The sequence below is a fragment of the Corythoichthys intestinalis genome, chromosome 8, assembly GCF_030265065.1.
Source record: "Corythoichthys intestinalis isolate RoL2023-P3 chromosome 8, ASM3026506v1, whole genome shotgun sequence".
Taxonomy (NCBI): Eukaryota; Metazoa; Chordata; class Actinopteri; order Syngnathiformes; family Syngnathidae; genus Corythoichthys; species Corythoichthys intestinalis.
This window is the reverse complement of record NC_080402.1, coordinates 8,340,515-8,357,743: the sequence shown is the minus strand read 5'-3', so window position 1 is coordinate 8,357,743 and position 17,229 is coordinate 8,340,515. Positions and strand designations below refer to the sequence as shown.

Genomic DNA, 17,229 nt, shown 5'->3' with positions numbered 1-17,229 from the left:
TCAAGGGTCCTCCCATTTACCACGCTTTTTTTTACTCGCATACATTAACTACTTATCAACCGTCATCAAGCTACAATGCTGCGTTGACATTTTGGACGTACAAATCAATAACACGAATTTGAGAACGTTCTGAAGATCGTATGTTTCGTTTCGCCATTCTTTTGGCGACATGTTGCATTCATGAATCATTACGAAATTTGTAAAACTACTTAACCCTTTATTGCCAAACGTACCACATTTTTGATACACCTAAAATTTCATGATTTTGAGACCAATTCAGAATTTTGACAATTGTTTTTGAAAAAAAAAAAAAGAAAAAGATGGATGCAAGTCAACACATGCACCTGCAGGTTCCATAGCAAGGGTTATAAATATCAGAGCGCTTATTACACATATTCATTTTGACCAGGGGTGTCCAAACTTTTTGCAAAGGGGGCCAGATTTGGTGTGGTAAAAATGTGGGGGGCCGACCTTGGCTGACGTCCTTTATGTAGAACAATATATTTAAGCAAATTTTAGCAAGCCATGCTGTGTGATACGTTGGCTTTATTATTATTATTTTTTTTTTAGGGCTGTCAAACGATTAAAATTAATTAATCATAATTCATCGCAATTATTCGCAATTCAAACCATCTATAAAATATGCCATATTTTTCTGTAAATTATTGTTGGAATGGAAAGATAATACACAAGATGGATATATACATTCAACATACGGTACATAGGGACTGTATTTGTTTATTATAACAATAAATCAACAAGATGGCATTAACATTATTAACATTCTGTTTAAGCGATCCATGGATAGAAAGACTTGTAGTTCTTAAAAGATAAATGTTAGTACAAGTTATAGAAATTTTATATTAAAACCCCTCTTCATGTTTTCGTTTTAATAAAATTTGTAAAAATTTCAATCAAAAAATAAACTATTAGCCCGCCATTGTTGATGTCAATAATTACTTACACAATGCTCATGGGTGCTGAAGCCTATAAAATCAGTCGCACCCAAGCGCCAGCAGAGGGCGGCAAAACTCCATAAAACACAATTAACATGTGGGCATTTCACTGTACTGTCATTTAAATCTGTCTGAGCAGGGCATGTGAGTTAATTGCGTCAAATATTTTAACGTGATTAATCTAAAAAAAATAATTACCGCCCGTTAACGCGATAATTTTGACAGCCCTATTTTTTTTTAATTAATAATTTCAACTATTTCGCAACTAGCGTTTTCTTTCGACTCTTGAGCTCTATAATACTGCTGCTGTGAAATTAAACTAGCTTCAAGTTGCTTCAATTTCTCGCTGCGCATCTTCCCTGTAATCTTGTCATGTCAGCGTGTCTTGTTTGGTAATATCGCCTCACAATCAACTCTTTAAAAACAGCGACTGTCCCTTTGCAAATGAGGCAGACACAGTTGTTGCGTATTTTAGTGAAGAAATATTCCAATTTCCACCTATCCTTGAAGCGTCGGCCGTCACAGTCAACTTTCTTTTTTTTTGTTGATGGTCGCCATTTTAGAAAATTGGAAGTCAATGGTCACACGGGGTAATTTTGCTTAGATTGCGGCTGCCTTTTAGTGGGTAAACAAGGAGCAGCATTTAGTGTGTAAGCCACTTCATATGCTGGTAGCAGTGCTGCTGACCAAATTATTAAGTCTGTGTGCTAGCCAGACGTTATTGATCTTATGACAGAGGCTGGGAGCCAGATGAAATTTGACCACGCATTTGGCCCCCGGGCCGCACTTTGGACATGTCTGATTTTGACTTTTCTTTTTACAATGTGGAAAAAAAGGTTTCATTAGGACCTTATTTTTCAAATTTTGGGATTCTCTGATAATTGCTTCATGTTGCAGGTATTTTAGGGTTAATTCAAACGGGAAACGCTGTTTTTGACAGTTTTGAAATGTTACGCACGATCCTTGTAAAAATATATATTAGAGCTGAAACGAATACTCGAGCAACTCGAGTAACTCGAGTTTAAAAACTGATCCGCGTAATTTTATTCACCTCGTTTATTTTCACAGCTCTAAGCATCACGTTTTGCTCAGACCACCTTTAATGCGGGACAACGCGCTGAATCGTAGAGGACTAAGCAAAAAAAAAAAAACGTACTGCAGCTGACAGCCGCTACAAACAACGCCGACATTGCTAAATACTAGCCCGCACGATGCTACGTTGGTAGCAGGTAGCGTCTGATGAGTCTCATAGAGATTACATGTATGTTAAACTAGATGTGAAATGACAGACTCTGCCGCGTCTGGGCAGCGTTAGCAAACAGCCACCATCTTAAAGCAGTAGAGCGCTAAGCGCTAATAAAGAGCGCTAATAAATAAGATTAACGTTACTGTCACTAGCTCACGTAACGTTAGCCCCGCGGAAGGCTAGGTTTCTATTAATTATGATCACTGTCGATGCGTGGCACAAACTTGGAACACAAAGGGAATCCATACTTTTATTCCACGGTTCAATTAAATTAAAAACTCAAATTCAGCCATAACAAAGAGATTTTTAACCAGGTGACCACATATTTGATTAAAACACTAATAATAACAATTAAATAAAGTGTACTCAAAGGCAAAATGGTTTTTGGCATACATACACATGATAAAAATGATCATTTTTCTTTCCATATTTGTACTTTACTAGTAGTTCCACTTGCTCCTGTCCTTAAAAAAATTAGCTAACATAGAAAGTAGCAAATACTGCATGACAGTACATAATTATAAAAAGTGTATATTTGGATGCAAGGATAAATAACAGTGATGCTCACCAGAGCTCTACTAGTGTTTGTGATGCTTATTTCAGCTTTGAGTGTAACAACCACAACGTTAAAGCTACTGAGGATGTCCTCAAAGAGGTACTATTTCCAGTCAAAAACACGGGGGTCAAACTAAAGGCCCGGGGACCAGGTTGGATCGGATGCGCCACATTATAGGTGACCCACTCAAGCAAATACAGTTTCCTGCTAAATGTGTTTTTCCATTGCAATATAATCTCGGGGGATACATTCCTGAACCATTGGCAATTGGTGAAAATCTGCAATATAGAGAGGCCATATAAAATAAGCATGACCATCATCATTTTCATCTCTTGATTGTTCTCATTTCCGTTTTGTGTAGCTCAATTGAGGCATGCAATTATTAGCTGCTATCTTCTCTTTAACAAATGCATAAATGAAAAAACAGAACTGATCAATAAAGTATATGCACTATTTTACTATCCACACTGCTCTTTTCAGTTAAAAGTAAAGACGTCCCGATCGATGTCCGATCACGTCATTTTCAAAGTATCGGAATTGGCAAAAAAATATCGGACATGCCTTATTTTTAATATATATATATTTTTTTACTTAAATCGTTTTCTAATTGTATTTAACATTACAGACAAAATGTCTTACACTCATCCAGAGTAGTTCTGGCTTAAAGTAGGGCTATAAAATTTATTGCGTTAACGGCGGTAATATTTTTTTTTTAATTAATCACGTTAAATAATTAACGCATGCGCTGCACGACCCACTCACGCATTGTCGCGTTCAATCTATAAAGACACCGTTTTACCTATGGATAGCACTAAAAGGCAGTGTATAATGAGTAGAGAGAATTTTGGCAGCCTTTGGAATCATTTTTTATGAGGCTAAAGCCTTACAATCCCTCTCTCAGCAATTAAAAATAACATGGGAGGCAATGTGGGGAAGAAAGGTAGTAGTTGATCATATTCTTTACACCCCATGTTCTTTCCCAACGCAGAGAAGATATATCAATTGGTGCCCCTACGAACAGTCGTGGTTGCACTTCCCATCATGCATTTGGGCAGAAGTTAAATGGCTGCAGTATCATTTACTGAAAGCTCAACAAATACACTAGATGGCAATATTTAGTCACAATATACAAAGTCACATTTATCCTTTAAGAATTACAAGTCTTTCTATCCGTGGATCCCTCTCACAGAAAGAATGTTAATAATGTAAATGCCATCTTGAGGATTTATTGTCATAATAAATAAAGTACTTATGTACTGTATGTTGAATGTATATATTCGTCCGAGTTTTATTCATTTTTTTCTTAATGCATTGCCAAAATTTATATGATTGGGAAAAATGATCGGGAATGATTGGAATTGAATCGGGAGCAGAAAAAAAAAAGCAATCGGGTCGGGAAACATCGGGATCGGCAGATACTCAAACTAAAACGATCGGGCTCGGATCGGGAGCAAAAAAACATGATCGGAACAACCCTAGTTAAAAGTTCCATTTGCAAAATTTAAGTTGTTTTTAGGGTGAGTGAAACAATTTGAAACATCCAACTAATTTGGCAAATAAACTAGTTTACAAAAATATATATATTTTTAAAATCCATGGTTTCTACTAAAGTTGGAGTGTCCATTCATGTATATGGTCCATTCTAAAAATTTCAAGTCGTTTTAGGGAAATATTGTCACATTGCTACTTTAAAAAATGTATTTAAATGAGTTGAAGTGTGATTAGTAAAGCTACAGTGCTGGCCAAAAGTATTGGAACCCCTGCAATTCTCTAAGATAATGCTCAATTTCTCCCAGAAGATGATTGCAATTACAAAATAAATATTTTCATTTCAAGCAAAATAAATGAAAACACAAAAGAGAATGGAGAGATAAAAAAAAATCATTATCACTTTACACAAAACTCCAAAAATGAGCCGGACAAAAGCATTGGCACCCTTTAAAAAATCATGTGAGGCTTCTCTAATTTGTGTAATTAACAGCACTTGTTACTTACCTGTGGCACATCACAGGTGGTGGCAATAACTAAATCACAGTTGCAGATAGTTAAAATGGATTAAAGTTGACTCAACCTCTGTCCTGTGTCCTTGTGTGTACCAAATTTAGCATGGAAAAAAAGAAAGACCAAACAACTGTCTAAGGATTTGAGAATCAAAATTGAGAGGAAGCATGGGCAATCTCAAGGCTACAAGTCCATCTCCAAAAACCTGAATATTCCTGTGTCTACCGTGCGCAGTGTCATCAATAAATGTAAAGCCCATGGCACTGTGGTTAACCTCCCTAGATGTGGACGGAAAAGAAAAACTGACGAGACATTTCAACAAAAGGTTGTGCGGATGGTGGATAAAGATCCTTGACTAACACCCAAAAAAGTTCAAGCCGTCCTGCAGTCCGAGGGTACAGCAGTGTCAACCCGTATTATCTGCTGGCGTCTGAATGAAAAGGGACTCCATGGTAGGATACCCAGGAAGACCCTAACGTCTGACCCAGAGACAAAAAAAAGCCAGGCTGAAGTTTGCCAAAACCTGCCTGAGAGAGCCAAAAACGTTTTGGAAGAATGCTCTCTGGTCAGATGAGACAAAAGTAGAGCTTTTGGGAGAAAAGCATCAACATAGAGTTTACAGGGAAAAACCAGGCCTTCAAAGAAAAGAACACGCTCCCCACAGTCAAACATGGCGGCGCTTCCCTGATGTTTTGGGGTTGCTTTGCTGCCTCTGGCACTGGACTGCTTGACCGTGTGCATGGCATTATGAAGTCTGAAGACTACCAACACATGTTGCAGCATAATGTAGGTCCCAGTGTGAGACAGCTGGGTCTCCTTCAGAGGCGATGGGTCTTCCAGCAGGACAATGACCCAAAACACACTTCTGAAAATGGTTTGAGGGAAAGCTATGGAGACTTCTAAAGTGGCCAGCAATGAGTCCAGACCTGAATCCCATAGAACACCTGTGGAGAGATCTGAAAATGGCCCCCTTCAAATCTCAGAGACATGGAGCAGTTGGCAAAAGAAGAAGGGTCTAACATTCCAGCAGACAATTGTATGAAACTCATTGATTGTGGGATTCCAGAAGCGGTTGTTTGCAGTTATTTTGTCGAAAGGTTGTGCTACAAAGTATTAGGTTGAGGGTGCCAATACTTTTGTCCGGCCCATTTTTGGAGTTTTGTGTAAAATGATAATGATTTCATTAAAAAAAAAAGTCTTTTGTGTTTTTTCATTGCAAGCAAAATAAATGAAGAGATTACTACAAAAGCATTTGTAATTGCAATAATTTTCTGGGAGAAACTGAACATTATCTGACAGAATTGCAGGGGTGCCAAAATTTTTGGCCAGCACTGTATATTAATTAATTCACTGTCCAATCCATTTGGCGTGGGAGGGGCCATCGCCATCAAAATTTGCCAATGAATTCATACATGAAACAACATTAAATGTGTTAGAGCAGTAGGAAGGTTCCAGTGGCGGATGCTGGTCTTTCAATGAGGGGAAGCTTAAAGTGTGTTCAACTGTGAGTGCTTTGTGACGGCGGAGGGGCTCAGCAGCACCCGGTACTCATTAGGGGAAGTAACTGGAGTGCCAGAAGTCAAGTCTCCGAACACAAGTAGCCACAATAGAAAAATACTAAAGATGTCCTGATCGATCGGGATGCCGATCAATCGGGTCCGATCACGTCATTTTCAAAGTATCAGAATCAGCAAAAAAATATCGGACATGCCTTTTTTAAATATATATATATTTTTTAATTAAATCGTTTTCCAATTGTATTTAACGTTACAGACAAAATGTCTTACACTCATCCAGAGTCTTTAGTTTTGGCTGAAAGTAGGGCTATCAAATTTATCGCGTTAACGGCGGTAATTAAATTTTTTTTAATTAATCACGTTAAAATACTTAACGCAATTAATGCATGCGCTGCACGACCCAATCACGCATTGTCGCGTTCAATCTATAATGGCGCCGATTTACCTATATATAGAGCTAAAAGGCAGCGTAAAATGAGTAGAGTGAATTTTGGCAGTCTTTGGAGCCTTTTTTTAATCGGCTAAAGCCTTAAAATCGCTCTCTCAACAATTAGAAATATCGTGGGAAAGCAATTTGGGGAAGAAGGGTTGTAGTTGATCTTTTTCTTTACACCCTATGTTATTTCCCAACGCAGAGAAGATATATCAATTGGTGCCACTACACAGTCATGGTTGCACTTCCATTCATGCATTTGGGCAGAACAGTTAAATGGCTACAGCCGGGGTCACGTTAACCGAATATTTTCCGTCATTGACCGTTTTTTTAAAACGGTGACAGAAAAAAACTGAAGTCCAGCTGTCATTTTGACAGGTTGCAATTCACACCCCAGGCCACAGGGTGACAAGTGAGCATATTAATTAGCTATTGTCTCTCTTGATGCATGACGTCGTTGGCCTTACTCGGAAAAATGTCAAAGCAACTGAGTGTCCGAAGTTTATTCAAAAAGCCCCAAAACGACGATGGTGTTGATTAAAGAGGTGAAAAAAGAGGGACTGCACAAGCGGGTACGCAATTCAAGTCCATGCGCACCAGGAGGAAGGTGTGAGACTGCGTTCAGGCCACAGCAGGTGAACTGTTAATTTCATTGTTCCATATGTAGCCTACCTACTGGGGCCACAGTCAGCTGTTTTTGTCACTGCGGAGAAAAAGTTACATATTCATCTGCTTGATGTGTGATGGCACGGTGTGGATTCTCTGTTAAGCTTGTTCAGACAGAATATTAATTAAAAATGAATGAAAACTAAATATTATTGAATATGTCATTATTATCATTTTAAAATTTTAAGTGACGGGTAAAAATAGATTATGACCGGATTTTTATGACCCTGTCAGTCAAAATGACAGACAACGAAAAAGTCTAGCGCAACCTCTGGGCTACAGTATCATTTACTGAAAGCTCAACAAATACACTAGATGGCAATCTTTAGTCACAATATACAAAGTCACATTTATCCTTTAAGAATTACAAGTCTTTCTATCCGTGGATCCCTCTCACAGAAAGAATGTTAATAATGTAAATGCCATCTTGAGGATTTATTGTCATAACAAACAAATACAGTACTTATGTACTGTACGTTGAATGTATATATTCGTCCGAGTTTTATTCATTTTTTTCTTAATGCATTGCCAAAATGTATATGATCGGGAAAAATTATCGGGAATGATTGAAATTGAATTGGGAGCAAAAAAAAAAAAAAAAAAAAAAGCAATCGGATCGGGAAATATTGGGATCGGCAGATACTCAAACTAAAACGATCGGGATCGGATCGGGAGCAAAAAAACATGATCGGAACGACCCTAAAAAATACAACAGAAATAGAAGCTTGATTTTTGGCTAGTCATTTTTAACGCTTATGAAAGTCTCCGGTTCAACTCAGAACAACGGAATGAAAATTGAAAAATGCCTCCCATGGATGTTAATATGACAAAATCACTGAGTCGCTCATTTCGCTGTCAATCCAAAAGGGATTCAGCCTAAGACAGATCATCCAATCATCATGCAGAGAAATAGAGCGTCCGATGTGTGGCATGGTGGCATAAACCCAGACTTTTGCCAATGAATCGTTTTACCATAGTCAAACAATGCATTCTTAACTCTAAAGATGCACAGCGTCCACACTGTTTAAGGGACTGAGAAGCTTCACATATGAACGAAAAGCATGCCGTATCATACCCAGGAATAAGAAGCGAATTCTCAACAAAAGTTGAGCGCGTTGCAGCGCATACTTTGTCAATGACATGTACACACAATAGTATACATTTGATCACTTATTTGACATTTTAGTTGAGCTCCCCTTGCAGTCTTAGAGCAATCACCACTGGAAGGTTCCTTATGTGCTTCCTTAGTTTTAGTATTATTAGTAACAATTAATATGACATAGTTCCTGTGTGGTCAATGTACACTAGACATGTCCAAAGTCCGGCCCGGGGGCCAAATGCGGCCCGTGGTCAAATTTCATCCGGCCCCCAGCCTCTGTCATAAAATCAACAACATCTGGCCCGCACACAGACTTAATAAATTGGTCAGCAGTACTGCAACCGGCATATGAAGTAGCTTACACACGAAATGCTGCTCCTCGTTTACCCACTAAAAGGCAGCAGCACTTTAACCCTCTATTGCCAAATGTATCACATTTGATACACCTAAAATTTCATGATTTTCAGACTAATTTAGAATTTTGACATTTCTTTTTGGAAAAAAAATGATGGATGCAAGTCAACACATGCATCTGCAGGTTCCATTAGAAAAAAAAAACATGATTTAGCATGGGTTATAGATATTAGAGCGCTTATTACACATATTCATTTTGACTTTTCTTTTCACAATTTTGAAAAAAAAGGTTTCATTAGGACCTTATTTTTCAAATTTTGGGATTCTCTAATAATTGCTTCATGTTGCAGGTATTTAAGGGCTAAGCAACATTACTCCGTGTGACCCTCTACTTCCAATTTTCTAAAATGGCGACAATCAACAACAAAAAAAAAGTTGACTGTGACGGCCGACTCTTCAAGGATAGGTGGAAATTAGACTATTTCTTCACTAAAATACGCAACAACTGTGTCTTGCCTCATTTGCAAAGAGACAGTCGCTGTTTTTAAAGATTTCAATGTGAGGCGATAATACCGAACAAGACACGCTGACATGTACGACAGATTACAGGGAAGACAAGCAGCGAGAAATTGAAGCAACTTGAAGCTAGTTTAATTTCACAGCTGTAGAATTTCGCAAGAGCCCGAGAGTCGAAAGAGAACGCCGCAAAGGCTAGCTGCGACATTGTTGAAATTATTCATTAAAAAAATAATAAAGCAAATGTGACACACTGAATGGCTTGCTAAATTTTGCTTAAATATATTGTTCTACGTAAAGGACGCCAGCCAAGAATGGCCCCCCACATTTTTACCACGGCAAATCTGGCCCCCTTTGCAAAAAGTTTGGACACCCCTGATGTACACTGTGCAAAATAAAACCTCCGATAAGTAATGCAAATTTAAGATTTTAAGTAGGCACAACTCAAATTTTCATTTTTCCTTCAGTAACTTGTTTTTTGGGGAGTTTTTTAATTTGTAACTCACAAGTTAACAACTTGATAAAATGTTTTAACTGGAATTAGTTTTTTGGGGAAAAACTTAAATGTCTGAGTTAGAACGACTTGAAATGTGTTAACTTGAAATGTTAATTTGGGCTAATTTAAAATGTTTATGTTGTGCAAAAACTTCTTGCACTTAGCCCTAGCTTCACTGCCGATGCCTTCAAAAAAGTGCGTGGTACCAAAGGTGGCCAGGCTGTTTAGCTCAGTTATCTCAGCATTGCACAATCTTTAAAATGACCCAGGTTTGAATCTCGCTTAGATTGGCTTATTATAAACATTGACTTAACATTTTGAGTTCAGTTTACTTAACATAAGCTCAGTATACTTCGCTGCAGGTTTTCCATTAAAAATGGAAAAGTCAAGTGAAATAAAGTGGTATGAAAAAGTATCAACCTTTTGGAATTTCTCACAATTCTGCATAACCCTTTAATGCCAGCAAGATGAAGCAATTATCAGAGAATCCCAAAATTTGAAAAATTGAAAATAATGAAACCTTTTTTTCAATTTTGTAAAAAGAAATGTCAAAATTCTGAATTAGTCTTAAAATCGTGAAGTTTTAGGTGTATCAACTGTGATACATTTGGCAATATAGGGATAAAATAGTCATCAAATGTGATTTGATCTTTGTCAAAATCACACAGATGAAAAAACTGTCTGCTTTAACTACAACATAGCATGCTAACAATGACAGAAGGGTGGGGGGGGGGGTGCATGGACAACTTGCAATCAATAATGGAAGAATGAATTCAAAAGTTTATCAGGATGTTTTTTAGGAAAACCTGAGGCAGTCTCTTAGACATTTGAATCTAAAAAGAGGATGAATGCTGCAACAAGACAATGATGTAAAACACAGAACTTCAAAATGCTTTTGGAAGAACAAAATACATGTTCTGGAGTGGCCAAGTCAAACTCCAGACTTGAACCCCACTGAGATGCTGTGGCATGACCTAAAGACAGCGTTATATGCCGGAAATCCCAAGAATCTGACTGAACTACAGCAGTTTTGTAGAGAAGAATGGGCCAAGATTAGTCCTGATCGATGTGCCAGACTGATCTGCAGCTACAGGAGGCATCTTGTTGAAGTTCTTGCTGCCAAAGGGGGAGCAACAAAATATTAAATGTGATGGTTCACTTAAATATTTTTCCCCCTTGTTATTGTTTGCATACTATCCTGATTAAAATATGAAAACCTATAAATGTCTGGGCGGTTCTAGTTAAAGCAGACACTGTTTTTTCATCTGTGTGATTTTGACAAAGATCAGATCACATTTGACTGTGATTTTAATCAGAAATTCCAAAAGGTTCAGATACTTTTTCATACCACTGTAGTTGACCTGACATTTAGAGTAAAAACAGCTGATTTTTAAAGCAACTATTTCATTTATCAATGTCAATTGCAGCCAATGGGTAAATAATTTGCTGCCAGCCCAGCTCAAATGGACTGGAAATTCATCTTCGGTAATTACACCGAAACATGATAATTCATTGTCAACCCTCCCAGTTAAACCAGACTGGACGTGTATTGACATCAATAGAACTGAATGAGTCCAAACTTGTTTTTACATGGTCTCTCCATGTCATGCATTTTCACCTTTTACTAACTACAGTTTAAACTTACTCCTAAAGTGTCTAAGTTATATAAATAGATCCTCTTCATTTTTGACAGTTATACACATATCCGCGCGGGAATTATTGTCCGATAAGTCTTCGTCCCCCACACTGAAGCCGGACTCCTCTTCCCCCCGCAGTAGCTCGTGCTTGCGCTTGTGCAACCTGAGGCTCTGCGAGCGGCTGAAGCCGCGGCCGCACACGTCGCAGCTGTACGGCCTCTCGCCCGTGTGCAGCCTTAAGTGGTTCTTGAGGCTGGAGGAGCGCGTGAAGGTTTTGTCACACTCGGGGCAGTTGAGTTTGTCCCCAAAATGGGTTTTCTCGTGCTCCCGCAAGCGTCCCGACTGGTTGAAGCTGCGCTCGCACAGAGAGCAGTGATAGGGCTTCTCCCCCGTGTGCGTCAGTCGGTGTCGGTTCATGGCGCCCGAGTGGGCGAAGCACTTGCCGCACTCCGGGCACGCGAAGGGTTTCTCCCCCGTGTGGACCTTCTGGTGGCCTTTGAGCTGCCCTTTCTGGGTGAACTGCTTCCCGCACAGGGTGCATTGGTAGGGTTTCTCTCCCGAGTGGATCCGCATGTGGATTTGCAGGGCCGACATCTTGTGGCAGTCTCTCCCGCACAAGCCGCAACAGTACGAGCTCGCAGTCTTGCTGTTGTTACGTTGATCCTTCGCCGGGGATGTCAGCGGGCTCATTTTGTCACATTCTGATGTGACGCCGCCATCTCCTGGACATGCTGGGGAAACACCATGAAAAGGATTGTAGTCAGGGTACAAATGTCAAATCTAGGGCTGCAGCTAGTGCTGCAACAATTAATCGATTAACTCGAGTATTCAATTAGAAAAAAAAGATTCAAATTAAATTTTGCTGCTTCGAGTATTCGTTTAAGTGGCGTTGTAATGGTTTATTTTGAAAGTGTTTGCATTTAGATTTATTGATTTGGGTGGATACACTGGCTCTAGTCTGCCTCATTTCACATGGCTGAATCCAGGTGCTCCCTGTCAAGACCAACATAAGCTACGTTTTTGTTTGAGCAAATGTTTTTTTAATGCATTCGTTATTTAGTTTATAGGTATTTTTAGCCTATTTTTGTGGGAATATGTGTCTGAACCATTTGTTAAGAACATTGTAAAAAAGTTAGCATATAGCATTTCAACTCGTGGACTTTTACTATGTAAGTTAACCACTTGTTCTTTTGTTGTACATACAGTGGGGCAAATAAGTATTTAGTCAACCCCCAATTGTGCGAGTTATCCTACTTGAAAAGATTAGAGAGGCCTGTAATTGTCAACATTGGTAAACCTCAACCATGAGAGACAGAATGTGGAAAAAACAAACAGAAAATAACATTGATTTTTAAAGAATTTATTTCCAAATTAGAGTGGAAAATAAGTAAGTATTTGGTCACCTACAAACATGCAAGATTTCTGGCTGTCAAAGAGGTCTAACTTCTTCTAACGAGGTCTAACGAGGCTCCATTCGTTACCTGTATTAATGGCACCTGTTTTAACTCATTATCGGTATAAAAGACACCTGTCCACAACCTCAGTCAGTCACACTCCAAACTCCACTATGGCTAAGACCAAAGAGCTGTCGAAGGACACCGGAGACATAAGACCTGCACAAGTCTGGGAAGACTGAATCTACAATAGGTAAAACGCTTGGTGTAAAGAAATCAACTGTGGGAGCAGTTATTAGAAAATGGAAGACATACAAGACCACTGATAATCTCCCTCCATCTGGGGCTCCATACAAAATCTCACCCCGTGGTGTCAAAATGATAACAAGAACGGTGAGCAAAAATCCCAGAACCGCACGGGGGGGACCGAGTGAATGACCTACAGAGAGCTGGGACCACAGTAACAAAGGCTACTATCACTAACACAATGCGCCGCCAGGGACTCAAATCCTGCACTGCCAGACGTGTCCCCCTGCTGAAGCCAGTACACGTCCAGGCCCGTCTGCGGTTCGCTAGAGAGCATTTGGATGATCCAGAAGAGGACTGGGAGAATGTGTTATGGTCAGATGATACCAAAATAAAACTTTTTGGTAGAAACACAGGTTCTCATGTTTGGAGAACAAAGAATACTGAATTGCATCCAAAGAACACCATATCCAGTGTGAAACATGGAGGTGGAAACTTCATGCTTTGGGGCTGTTTTTCTGCAAAGGGACCAGGACGACTGATCTGTGTAAAGGAAAGAATGAATGGGGCCATGTATCGAGAGATTTTAAGTGAAAATCTCCTTCCATCAGCAAGGGCATTGAAGATGAGACATGGCTGGGTCTTTCAGCATGACAATGATCCCAAACACACAGCCAGGGCAAAAAAGGAGTGGCTTCGTAAGAAGCATTTCAAGGTCCTGGAGTGGCCTAGCCAGTCTCCAGATCTCAACCCCAATGGAAAATCTGTGGATGTAGTTGAAAGTCCGTGTTGCCCAACGACAGCCCCAAAACATCACTGCTCTAGAGGAGATCTGCATGGAGGAATCGGCCAAAATACCAGGAACAGTGAGTGATTATTATTATTAGGTGCAAAGGGTGCATAACAAAGTATTGAGATGAACTTTTGGTACTGACCAAATACTTATTTTCCTCCATGATTTGCAAATACATTCTTTAAATATCAAACAATGTGATTTTCTGTTTTTTCCCCCCACATGCTTTCTCTCATGGTTGAGGTTTACCCATGTTGACAATTACAGGCCTCTCTAATATTTTCAAGTGGGAGAACTTGCACAATTAGTGGTTGACTAAATACTTATTTGCCCCACTGCTCATTTTTTTTTAATACCGTTGGAGGCTCAGCTTAGGTAATTCAATTTTTCATGTTCCTTATCCGATTGCTCGATTATTCGAACTAATGGTTCATCGATTAATCGACTACTAAAATAGGTATTTGATTAATCTATCGATTAGTTAGTTCCAATAATCGAGTAATCGAAAAACGAACATTTACTGCGTTGCAGAAATTATTTTTAGGAGAACGTCTCATTGGTGAAATTGGTAGAGCCACTGTTGGCATCTCTGGCAAAAAAAAAAAAAGTAAAATCTAATATTTAATAGGTAAAATGTAACAACTACTGTAGCCCAAAGTAGCAGTAAAGTTGGTTGTCCACAAATCTACTCACGTAAAAGTAATGCTTGGTAAAAATACTCTTAGAAGTACAGTTTTCTTAAAAGGTTACTCAAGTAAATGTAACGGAGTAAATGTAACGTGTTACTACCCACCTCTGATAACATCATTGTCTTTCTCTTCTTCCTTCACTGGAGGTCCACTTTTGTCCTCAGCAGGACATTCTGCAGCTAACGCATCTTCTGGTTGACAAGGGGACAACACACCAAAACACCTTGAGTTGAAATGTTTCACATTAATATATGGCGGAAAACGCAGACAAGGCTGAAAAAGCAGTTTCTGCTCTTACACCCCTATTTAAAAGAAACTGCTGTATTTTAAGCCAAAAGAACTGTTGTGTTAGATAAAACAATATGTCTATATGCTGGCATAGCGGTTTCATGGCGCAATAAGCCCCCAAACTGTTTCTAATCTGTCCGTTTTACCCTGGAGACCCCCATTTACAGACAACGCGCAACCGCTTTTGTTTTAACCCAGCCATAAAAAGAATGTTTATTATTCGAAATGTCTATAATTTTTAGCTTAGAATCATCAATTGATGTCTAAAATTTAGTTTAAAAAAAAAAAAAAAAAACGACTTTTTAAAATTATTCACTTGCATATTTTAAACTTTTAATCAAATTACGTCACAATGAAAAAATGGTTTCAGTAAATAGGTCACAGATATCTACCTCATAACTATCGCTTAATTGTATTTTTTTGTTACTGTTGCATTTTCCCCAATATTGTAGATGATAAATAATTGATCAAAACAAAGAAAAAAAAACATTTAAAGGGGTAAATATTTAAAAATCTCGGCCACTCCTTGTCTGCGATTTCGGCAATGCGACCCTTGTAATTTTAACGTGTTTCACCAATAAAATCCCCCCTAATTCCGGCTGTGGCCATTCACAGCTGTGTCTTGAAACTCAGCTTGTATCACACATGCATCTTGGACAATTTTGAAATTTGGCCAAATTGGGGGTCTCAGAGTGGAACTTCAAGTCACCTCAGTGTTTTCCGCCATATACAGTGCCTTGCAAAAGTATTCGGCCCCCTTGAATCTTGCAACCTTTCACCACATTTCAGGCTTCAAACATAAAGATATGAAATTTAATTTTTTTGTCAAGAATCAACAACAAGTGGGACACAATCGTGAAGTAGAACAACATTTATTGGATAATTTAAACTTTTTTAACAAATAAAAAACTGAAAAGTGGGGCGTGCAATATTATTCGGCCCCTTTACTTTCAGTGCAGCAAACTCACTCCAGAAGTTCAGTGAGGATCTCTGTGCAAAACTGATAGAAACATACCCCAAGCGACTTGCAGCTGTAATTGGAGCAAAAGGTGGCGCTACAAAGTATTAACGCAAGGGGGCCGAATAATATTGCACGCCCTACTTTTCAGTTTTTTATTTGTTAAAAAAGTTTAAATTATCCAATAAATTTTGTTCCACTTCACGATTGTGTCCCACTTGTTGTTGATCCTTGACAAAAAAATAAAATTTTATATCTTTATGTTTGAAGCCTGAAATGTGGCGAAAGGTTGCAAGGTTCAAGGGGGCCGAATACTTTTGCAAGGCACTGTATATTTGAAATATCATGGTGTCATTGTCATGTCCATATACCGCACAAAGGTTTTTCCTCTTCTTCCTCTTTGATGACGACGCTCACGTGCGGACTAGAAACTTCATCCTCGTGCTCGTTTGGGTTATTGTCGGACTCAGCTGCTTGTGCACAGTTGCCGTCCTCCAAGGGAGAGGAAGGAGAAGAGGAGGAAGTGGATGAGGCTTTAATGCTTGGTGCAGCTGGAATGTCAGATATCTGAAATGAAAAGGAAAAACAGATTAAAATCACTGATAGACATCAAATACATTTGAACTGCAAGGAATTATTGCTACAAGACCTTTTGATTTCATCACAATGAAATTTTAAATAAATAGTAAACAAAAAGGGAATAATACAGAAACAGAGTAGTATTTAAATGCATACATGTGAAGTGGTGTGGTTTGGTACAATACTTTTATGGCACAACCAATATGGAACACCGAAAGGGTCAAAATTAAATAAATAAAAACAGCATCTTGAAATACATTTTGATTAAAAAAAACAGGCAAATCGTGTAATATGGACCTCAAATTGCAAAACGAGGTAATATTATAATGAAAAAGATTTTACAAGATAAAAAGCTTTTTTCACATATTTTTTTATGCCTTTTTCCACAATAGCATTTTTATTTCATGTCGTTTTCAGAAAAATGAGATTTGCGATCAAAGACATTTTTTTCATAACGTCTTTTTCTCCAAAGAAGTCTTTTTCCCCATTGTAGAAAAATACATCATGAGAAAATAATCTAGTAAAATCTCTTTCATAATATTACCTTATTTTACAATTTAGGTCCATATTACACAGTTTGTCTGTTATTCATCAAAATCGTATGTATTTCAAGATTTATTTAATTTTGACCCTTTTGGGTTTCCCTATTTGCCGTGCCATAAAAGTATTGTATCAAACCACGCCAATTCACATGTATGCATTTAAATTAGGGCTGTCAAACGATTAAAATTTTTTATCAAGTTAATTACGGCTTAAAAATTAATTAATCATAATTAATCGCAATTAATCGCAATCCAAACCATCT

The 17,229-nt window shown here is 38.4% G+C and overlaps 1 protein-coding gene across 2 annotated transcripts in view; it reads right to left on the bottom strand.

Moving 5' to 3' along the window:
- Positions 1-1,829: 1,829 nt before the first annotated feature.
- LOC130921015 (zinc finger protein 431-like) overlaps positions 1,830-17,229 on the bottom strand; it is a 28,799-nt gene continuing 13,399 nt past the window's right edge. Inside the window, exons 4-6 of one of the 2 annotated variants that reach the window (XM_057844616.1) lie at positions 16,217-16,412; positions 14,704-14,790; positions 1,830-12,208 (exon numbers count right to left, since the gene is read on the bottom strand). In XM_057844616.1, the coding sequence (XP_057700599.1) occupies positions 11,502-12,208; positions 14,704-14,790; positions 16,217-16,412 (990 nt within the window). In that variant the 3' untranslated portion in view covers positions 1,830-11,501. The remainder of the gene's footprint in view (positions 12,209-14,703; positions 14,791-16,216; positions 16,413-17,229) is intronic. The other variant, XM_057844617.1, reaches the window with a different exon arrangement.